Consider the following 10,529-nt stretch of genomic DNA (forward strand, 5'->3'; position numbering starts at 1 on the left):
TATCTCTTAATATTAGCTTCCACTGCATTGTGTCTACTCGGGGATTGCAATGCTCTGTGAAAATAAAAGCAAAAGACTTATTTCTGTGATTTGCGTGTATTCCAATACATGCTTGCTTCCTTCTTTCCTTAGAAGCTCTATTCTACCCTGCTACTAACCATGTTTTACTACTACTAATAATAATCTTTAGTAGTGCCACAAGTAGGCTTACACTGCAGTGAAGTTACTGCACCACACTCCAGTGCCTGTTCAGGTACAGGGAGGGAGAATTCAGAATGTCCAATTCACCTAACAAGCACGTCTTTCAGGACTTGTGGGAGGAAACCGGAGCACCCAGAGGAAACCCATGCATACACGGGGAGAACGTGCAGACTCCACACAGACAGTGACCCAAGCCGGGAATCCAACTCGGGTCCCTGCCGCTGTGAAGCAACAGTGCTAACCACTGTGCTAATATGCCTATTGAAAACCTTTCTTTTTCCCTTTACTGCAACACTTGCTGGTTTTCTCACACAACGTGTGCGCATGAGAGATAATTCAAATGACACAACGACTGCTTGGAATAATTTTTAAATGTGTCCAGCTGCAAGACTTTGTTCAATGGGAAGGGTTTGGGCAATCATCACTCCCATTTTGAACAAACACCACCTTCAGCTAAAACGTGTATAACTATTCAATAGCCATCCAGTCTGAGGAGTTCAACAGAAAACTTGCATCAGCTAATTTTACAGAATAAAGAATAAATGTTAAAGGCGATGAACTGTCTCATCTAATTATGTGCTTTTAATTCTTCTGCAGTTTTTGGCCATTGACACACAGATGATCCTGGGGAACAAACAGTTGGTTATCAGTCCGGAGGAATACGTTTTTGCAGCACTCAACCTTTATACCGATATTATCAATATCTTTATGTTCCTAATGACCATCATTGGGAGTACCAGAGAGTGAGATGTCAGCAAACAAGGAATAGTGCTCTTAGTACAGCAAAGAACTAACCTGAAGCCATCTTTCCTTTGTTGTGTAGTCTAGGTTAAGGAATATTCCTTTTGACTGATACAGTTGTAATGCCACTCCTGTGAATAAGCATGTTTGCATGGATGGGCAAATGTGAATGTAACAGCTTCACTGTGGCCATCAGTGCATTCACTATCAGTTGCTTCTTGCAGCAGGTTCATCTACACGTTTGATATTCCCTTTTACTTGTATTCTCCAATGAATTTAGAGTTCACCTTTCCAAAGCAGATGATTAATCACAGTTAATTTAAAAATAATTGGAGCTTTCTTTGTGGAGGAGTGAGATTGACACCGCTACAAAACACCACTTGTACACTTTATGAATTGATCTATTTACTTCTAAATTTAAACTAACTGAAGTTGTTTAAATCAACAGAACCAACTAAGTCTGTAAACATACTAAATTCTAGTTCTGCATCTGTTTTATCTCAAGTGAACTTGAATCGTGCACATGGTTTGCAAACCAGTGAAATTAAATTGATCTAAATGTGTAAGAATTGTGAATTCCACTATAACTTGTCACAAAAGCTTGTAGCTTTTAATGTACCAATCATGTTGACCAATACAGCCATACAATAAACATTTGAAAATAGACTGTAAAATTGGAGGAGGCATATTGGGGAAGTGGGCTAAGGAGAAGAAGCCACGGTTGTTTTGAATAATTATGTCTGTATTGTGTTTCAATCCAGTAGTTAAAGTGAGTTCTTGGGGAACTAATTTAATAAAAAGGCAGGAAAACCAGCCATTATTCTTGAATGAAGGCAACACTTGCAGTTACTAATTTTAAGGATAAAGAACTGGTATTTTTCAATGAGAAGCACGTTATTGTGCAGAGGAAACAGCAGGTTGGAATTCAACCCAAGTGAAGCGAAATCCCCCAGTGATTTATTTCTGTGTTGATTTGTGAATTAAATTGGCTATTTGGCTGGCTGCCTTTGCAGTGTGTTCTGTGAGTAGAATCTGTATTGATGAGGAAAGTACCTAGAGTTGCTTAGGTGACATTGTAACTTGCTGAGAATTTCATTGCATTTTTAACCCTTGATGAATTTATGACGCACGCACATATGAAGAAATTTGTGGTATGATGCTTTCCCTTCATTGTAGTATTTATTAGGCATATCGGATTAAAGAGCAGGTGTTTGGAGTGCATATTACAGGTACCCTTATTTCTGAATGTTTTCCAGCTTTTAGCTTGCTCAACTTGGGAACCTAACATTTATTAGATTATTTAAAATATTTTAGGTAGTCTTTTAGTGTAGTTGTCCATAAAAAGGTTTCATTATCCAACGTTTAAGACCTCAGATCCAACTTTGTCCAGTCCTTTCTCCATTTATGAATCAAGTTTGAACCATCAGAAACCGCCAAAGAAATGAGGCTTTGCTAATCATATTTGGGGTCGGTGGAACAAGAAGGGGAACTCTGCATAGGACAACAAATGTTAATATTTTGTGATGTAAGTAACTCCTTCAGTGAAATTTATTGTATAGAATTAACTAATGTACATTTTTGTATCCACTGTAACTGCATTAGTGCGATGAGTCATGGGACCATGCATCAGGAATGACTTCATTTGAACGATAAGGTTTGCATGTACATAGGTGGCAGAATTATGTAAACGCTTTAAGAAGCATGAGTTAATCAAAGGTGTGATTTGCTTAAAATTAAGTGCTGTGAAGGAGGCTGGTCCAAACAATTCTCATGTCAAGAAAATAGTTTACTTCATTATCAAATAAAAGTATAGTGTGTTTAAATTTCAAATATTTTGACTGTGAACCCAAAACTTGTACAGCTGTTCAAAAATGCATGAGTAAAACTAATTTTTGATGTAATGGTGTTTTGAGTACTTGACAGGTTGAGTTTCAGATATTTCTCATTTTCATTCTAGGTATTTATTTCTAATATGCAGTATAATCCATTTATAGCAACTTACAAGAAGCAGTTTGATCTCGATGGGGGTGTAAGCTAAGGTCAAGGATGTATACTGTGGTTTTAATTTTGAGAGCTGCAAGAATAATTTGCATTCCTCTTGGTATTTTATCTTGACACGAAAAAACAAAAATCCTACCTCTGGGCAAATGTTTTTCGTTCGGAAATTTTTTTTATTTTTGAAAATGAGCATTAAAAAAAACTATGTTTTTTTTACATAGTTGGCTCATCAATTTATATGTCTGGCTTGAAGACTCGCTAATATTTTCTTTTTTTGTAATTTGAGTACCCAATTCTTTTTTTCCCAATTAAGAGGCAATTTAGCATGGCCAACCCACCGACCCTGCACATTTTGTTGAGTTGTGGGGGTGAGACCCACGCAGGCATGGGGAGAATGTGCAAACTCCACACGGACACTGACCCGGGGCCGGGATCGAACCCAGGTCTTCGGCCGTGAGGCAGCAGTGCTAACCACTGCGCTGCCCTACTTGCTAATATTTTCAAGCTACCATTTTGATATTAGCTTGCACTGCACTCTTCTTGCTGTGGTTTATGTCCTTCACCATAACAGTGCTGAAAAATACAATAAATTGCACTATCATTCATTAAACGCTATGGGCCAAATTAGGCACAGCCCTTTTTTAAATATAATTTTTTCAGGAGAAACAGACCAGTTTGAAATTCAAGAAGAGGAGCAAAGGAAATTTAGCCCATTGAGCCACTGTGCATTGCTGACTAACTAGTAGGACAAGTAAATGACTGTTGACTAACATCAAATTAACCCCTGACCAAATTAAAATTGTATTTGTCTGGTAATTTTTATCCCAAATAATATTGCTCTGCTATCCTAATTTAGTCTCAATTTGTGAACTTCTATAGATATACATTTTCTGAAGGACAACTAGGGCTCAGGCAGTGACACCCAGTTACCATGAATGAAAAAATTGAAAAATGCCGAAGTACTGCTAGAGTTAGTGTGATTATAATCTTGCCCATCATTCTTTCTTTACTGCGGAATTGGAATTATGCATTTGACGTGTTGAACAGCCTGGTAATTTCAACTCGGTGAGGCCATGTTAATATGGGAATCCAACAATCTCTTGTTTAAGGTATTGTTGATACTCTCATACAACAAAACCTAGTTTTCAGGGATAGTGGGTTCCTTTCACTTCCGAGTCCTGGCTCCAGTTCCCCCTGGAAGAATGGGGTGTCTGCCTCGCCTCCACTTTTTTTTTGTGAAATCTTAGCCAAGTTCCAAGTGACGTTCTGGCAATCTCACTCCAGCTACAAAGATGTTTGCAGGAGTGAAGGAAAATATAACATGACTATGGCAAAAGCTTGTCTTTCTAGGTTTGGGATGAGAGTCGCATTATTGAGAGGGGGAGCTTTTCTCTGCCAGTGTCCAGCTTCACTTTATTTGGTTGTATATAATGTTGACATTCACTATCTGGTGTGTCCTTTCAGGTTACCTTAAAACGGCTGTACAAAGAAATTAACAAAACCTGTTCCAAATAAATTTGCAATTATAAATGAAGTTTTGAATATGATTTGCAAGATTCTTAATTTCTGAACCTGTCCATTCTGGAGGTCTCTTTGCATAAGACAGGATTTTCCAGCCTATTCCGATGGTGCCTCTCCCCCCCCCCCCCCCCCCCAAGCCACGGCGGGTTCCTGGCGGCAAGATAGGCGCACCATACAAAATGCCGTAAACTTCGATGGGGACCAGAATAGTGAGGTGCCTCCAACACCGGAAAACATGCGTCTTTGCAAAACGTTGGAAAGCATTTCAAATGCTTTGAGCAATTCCAGCAACATATGAATTTTCACCTTCATCAAACTGATTACTTTTACTGTACTTGGTTTAATCCAGATTGGCTGCTAATTTGATCGCTAATTTGTTACCCCAAATTGTTTTTGCCTGACTTTTAAATCTGTTTAATGCTGCCTTTGGAATTCTTTAAAAATAGCTTGTTAAAAACATAATGTGGAGATGCCGGCATTGGACTGGTGTGAGCACAGTAAGAAGTCTTACAACACCAGGTTAAAATTCAACAGCTTTGTTTCAAATCATTAGCATTCGGAGCACTGCTCCTTTCTCAGGTGAATTAACCTGAAGAAGGAGCAGTGTTCCAAAAGCTAGTGATTTGAAACAAACCTGTTGTTCTTTAACCTGGTGTTGTAAGACTTCTTACTGTTAAAAACAGTTTAAGATTTCGTAAAGTTTCTTCTGGAATAAACATGGCAATGTTCGAATGCTTTTTTTTCTGGAGCACCTATTTCTATCATGTTCCCATTTAGATTGTTGAGTCAGTGTGAATTTTGATGTGTTCTCAGGTTGATACAAGCTTTGCACCAAGGGAAGAAGTTGACTATATTATCCCCTTATGCATTAAGTTGTCTATAATGATCATCAAATCCATTGAACCATTCAGTTTTCTAAATTTCATATTTACCATTAACATATTAAATGCTGATCTGACAACTCAAATGTGGTTGTTAGAGGTCTGTAGTTACATGCACTTTTGACTTCAGATGTGTTCTGTATTGCTATGTTAACTGATGCACCTTTGCAGTAATTAAACACATATTTAAATAAAGTTTTCATGCACTGTAGCAGTTTCATCCTTTGAAAATTACAGGTTCTGAACCATCTGTTGAAGTCTCCATTTTTGGGTTTTGCAGTTAGTTTTGAGCAATGCTGATTTTGCCAAGCGAAACTGAACCGTATAATTGCAGTTCATTAAAATTTGTAGTCTTCTGTTGAAAATGTTACTTTTCTGTAGTTATTAATTCACCTATTAAGCTACTTCATGATTTTCTTATATCTGAAAAGAAAACTTAGCAAAGACCAAACTAAGTACTGTTGTATTCTCCAGATTCAGCACCAGGCATACCTAAAAATGAGGTACTAACCTGGTGAAGCTGCAACACAGAACTGACTACATATATGTAAGGCAGCAGAAGCATATGCAATAGATGAAACTAGGCTTCCGGTGTGGACCATGGAGTAAGTGGTCACACACAAGGCAGCTCCTGCCCAAGGTTACAGAAAAGAGCTCTTTTTTAATCAATACGGGGTGGAATTTTGATGAAAAGACGTAGGTGAATGTTGGAGGAGTACTTTCCCCCAGGAATGGCATGTCTCTTGGTTACCAGACACGGCAGAAACGGTGAAAGATTTGGCTGGAGCTGCAGTAAAGACAAAAGCCTCTTCCAGCGTGCAGGTGGGGGAAGGGTGAGCTTAAAGGCTTCAAACTGACTGAGGGCCTTTATTATAGCTGAATTCTAGCAGCAGAGGGAACAACTGTGAAAAGATCTCGCCAAGGCCATTGAAGAAGCGGTGACGAGACTTCTGATGGCGACCATGGAGGAGTAGGTCGCGCATTTGGCAGCTCCCGTCTGGAACCGACTCGGACATTTTTCAGGAATTTCCACGGAGTTTTTGGGGCAGATTGGTGAAGCGAACACTGACAAATGGATTCCCTCTCTGTTGTATGGATATCTGGACCAGGAGCGGCCGGGTGAAGCGTTTAAGTCCCAGCAGATAGAAGTGTGCGGAGCGAGCGCCGAGGTACGGCATGGCGGCCGGTATAGACCAGGGTCCATGGGCGTAGTGGGCATAGGAGCAACAGGAGTTCCTTAGGGGCTGCTTTGCTGATCTTAAAAAGGACATGCTGGCCCCAATGAAGGCATCAATAGACCAAATGATCGCAACTCAAGCAACACAAGGGAAAACGATTAAGGAGATGGAGAAAAAGCTATCTGACCATGAAGACGATTTGGTTGTATTGGTCCTTAAGGTGGAGGCGCAGGATGACCTCCATAAGAACTAGGAGCAGGAGTAGGCCATCTGGCCCCTCGAGCCTGCCCCGCCATTCAATGAGATCATGGCTGATCTTTTGTGGACTCAGCTCCACTTTCCGAAAGCCCGAACACCATAACCCTTAATCCCTTTATTCTTCAAAAAACTATCTATCTTTATCTTAAAAACATTTAATGAAGGAGCCTCTACTGCTTCACTGGGCAAGGAATTTCATAGATCCACAACCCTTTGGGTGAAGAAGTTCCTCCTAAACTATGTCCTAAATCTACTTCCCCTTATTTTGTGGCTATGCCCCCTAGTTCTGCTTTCACCCGCCAGTGGAAACAACCTGCCCGCATCTATCGTATCTATTCCCTTCATAATTTAATGTTTCTATAAGATCCCCCCTCATCCGTCTAAATTCAAACGAGTACATTCCCAGTCTACTCAACCTCTGCTCGTAATCCAACCCCTTCAGCTCTGGGATTAACCTAGTGAATCTCCTCTGCACACCCTCTAGTGCCAGTACGTCCTTTCTCAAGTAAGGAGACCAAAACTGAACACAATACTCGAGGAGTGGCCTCACTAACACTTATACAATTGCAGCATAACCTCCCTAGTCTTAAACTCCATCCCTCTCGCAATGAAGGACAAAATTCCATTTGCCTTCTTAATCACCTGTTGCACCTGTAAACCAACTTTTTGCGACCCATGCACTAGCACACCCAGGTCTCTCTGCACAGCAGCATGTTTTAATATTTTATAATTTAAATAATCCCGTTTGCTGTTATTCCTACCAAAATGGATAACCTCACATTTGTCAACATTGTATTCCATCTGCCAGGCCCTAGCCCATTCACTTAACCTATCCAAATCCCTCTGCAGACTTCCAGTATCGTCTGCACTTTTCGCTTTACCACTCATCTTAGTGTCGTCTGCAAACTTGGACACATTGCCCTTGGTTCCCAACTCGAAATCATCTATGTAAATTGTGAACAATTATGGGCCCAACACTGATCCCTGAGGGATACCACTAGCTACTGATTGCCAACCAGAGAAACACCCATTAATCCCCACTCTTTGCTTTCTATTAATTAACCAATCCTCTATCCATTCTACTACTTTACCCTTAATGCCATGCATCTTTATCTTATGCAGCGACCGTTTGTGTGGCACCTTGTCAAAGGCTTTCTGGAAATCTAGATATACCACATCCATTGGCTCCCCGTTATCTACTGCACTGGTAATGTCCTCAAAAAATTCCACTAAATTAGTTAGGCACGACCTGCCCTTTATGAACCCATGCTGCGTCTGCCCAATGGGACAATTTCTATCCAGATGTCTTGCTATTTCTTCCTTTAGGATAGATTCTAGCATCTTCCCTACTACTGAAGATAAGCTCACTGGCCTATAATTACCCGCTCTCTGCCTACCTCCTTTTTTTAATCAGTGGTGTTACGTTTGCTAATTTCCAATCCACCGGGACCACCCCAGAGTCTAGTGAATTTTGGTAAATTATCACTACTGCATTTGCAATTTCCCTTGCCATCTCTTTTAGCACTCTGGGATGCATTCCATCAGGGCCAGGAGACTTGTCTACCTTTAGCCCCATTTGCTTGCCCATCACTACCTCCTTAGTGATAACAATCCTCTCAAGGTCCTCACCTGTCATAGCCTAATTTCTATCAGTCACTGGCATGTTATTTGTGTCTTCCACTGTGAAGACCGACCCAAAAACCCTGTTCAGTTCCTCAGCCATTTCCTCATCTCCCATTATTAAAACTCCCTTCTCATCCTCTAAAGGACCAATATTTACCTTAGATACTCTTTTTTCTTTTATATGAGAGGCTGGAGGACCGAGAAAACAGGTTCAGGAAACAGAACTTGAGAATTGTGGGTCTCCCCGAAAGTGTGGAGGAGTCGGATGCGGGAGCATTTGTGTCCAAGGTTCTGTAGACACTGATAGGGAAGGGGGTATTCTCTCGACCCCCGGAGCTGCACAGAGCCCTTGCAAGGAAGCCCAAGGCAAATGAACCGCCGAGGGCCATGTTGGTGAGATTTCATCGCTTCTCGGACAAGGAACTTGTCTTTCGGTGGGCAAAAAGAGAATGGAGCAGCAGGTGGGAAAACAGCGTGATTCGCACCTGGGTGCGAATCTGGCCAAGAGGCGTGCTGGATTCAACCGGGTGAAGGTGAATTCGTCAAACAAGAAAACCTGGACTCGAATTAAAGGACAGTTAAGCTTTGGTGGAATGCGGCGGTGGGGCTGGGTAACTCGGTGTCGTTTCTAATATAAGATTGTATGCAATGTTGGGTGCGTGTAAGGGCTGTGGTGGTGGCTGGAGGGTGCAGTGTTCTCAGAAAAGTTGAGATACGGAGAGGGGAGGGGGCCCTGTACTTAGTGCGAATTTTCGGGTAATTGGAGCATTGGCTCAACCAGTGTCTCCTCACGGGGCAATGTTAGTGTCGTCTGTTTATTTTTTGTTTCATATTACTATTTACTCATGGGCTGGAGAGGTAGTTTAATTGATTTATTCATGTGGGGAGAGGGGTCTGGACAATGAGGTGACAGTCTGATCTGGGCTAGCTGACTCGGGAGCGTAGTGGGGGGTGAGCAAGTGCCCAGCTGGTGCTTGGTGGGGGGTTTTGGGTCGTGGGGCTGTTGGGGAGGGGGGATGCTGCTTTGCTGACAGAGGAGGCATCAATTTCGGGGTACCAATTGAGGGTTGGAGGTGGCGGCTCTCTGTGGGGGCGCTCGAGGTTGGCCAAGAAAGGGCGATGGCTAGTTAGCAGGGGGGGTGGTTAGCCCCCCGTCCAGGCTGATCACGTGGAATGTGAGCGGTTTGAATAGGCCGGTCAAAAGAGCGTGCGTGTTCGGGCATCTAAAGGGATTAAAGGCAGACGTAGCAATGCTTCAGGAGACACATTTAAAGCTCGCAGATCACGTGAGATTGAGAAAGGGATTTGTAGCCAGGTGTTCCATTCAGGGCTGGATTCGAAGACCAGTGGGGTAGCAATTCTGATCCGTAAGGGTGTGAAATTCGAGGCTGGGAGAATTGTGGCAGATAAGGGGGGCAGGTATATAATGGTGAGTGGAAAGTGGGAGGGGGTCCGGGTGGTGTTTGTGAACGTCTATGCTCCGAATTGGGATGATATGGAATTTATGAGACGCATGCTTGGCAAAATTCCAGATTTAGAGTCACACCACCTGACCATGGGGGGAGACTTTAACGCAGTCATTGACCCCAAGCTGGACCGGTCGAAGTCCAGGACAGGGAAGCGACAGGCAGTGGCTAAGGAACTGAAGGGTTTTATGGAGCAGATGGGTAGGTGGGGGGGGGGGGGGGGGGGTGGAGGATCCCTGGAGGTTCGCACAGCTGAGAGTGAAGGAATTCTCTTTTTTTTCTGCCACGTTCATAAGGTTTATTCCCACATAGACTTCTTTGTCTTGAGCAGGGTGTTAATCCCAAAGGTGGCGGGGACAGAATACTCAGCAATCACAGTCTCTGACCATGCCCCGCACTGGGTGGGCCTGCGGCTTAGTGAGGAGAGAGGGCAGCGCCCACTCTGGAGACTGGATGTGGGGCTGCTGGCGGACGAAGAGGTTGGCAGGTGGATTAGCAGGAACATCCAGGACTACCTGGAAACAAACGATACGGGTGAGGTAGCAGCGGTCTGGGAGGCTCTGAAGGCAGTTGTCAGAGGGGAACTCATCTCAATTCGATCTCGTAGGGAAAAGAGAGAAAGAGCCGAGAGGGAGACACTGGAGGAGGAGATACTCCGAGTG

The 10,529-nt window shown here is 42.7% G+C and overlaps 1 protein-coding gene across 1 annotated transcript in view; it reads left to right on the forward strand.

Annotated features, from left to right (window-relative positions):
• grinaa (glutamate receptor, ionotropic, N-methyl D-aspartate-associated protein 1a (glutamate binding)) overlaps positions 1-5,553 on the forward strand; it is a 98,583-nt gene extending 93,030 nt beyond the window's left edge. The window contains exon 7 of the mRNA XM_038798625.1: positions 799-5,553. Coding sequence (XP_038654553.1) covers positions 799-948 — 150 coding nt within the window. The 3' untranslated portion in view covers positions 949-5,553. The remainder of the gene's footprint in view (positions 1-798) is intronic.
• The last annotated feature ends 4,976 nt before the right edge of the window (positions 5,554-10,529 follow it).

This window comes from Scyliorhinus canicula, chromosome 5 (assembly GCF_902713615.1).
Source record: "Scyliorhinus canicula chromosome 5, sScyCan1.1, whole genome shotgun sequence".
Lineage (NCBI taxonomy): Eukaryota > Metazoa > Chordata > Chondrichthyes > Carcharhiniformes > Scyliorhinidae > Scyliorhinus > Scyliorhinus canicula.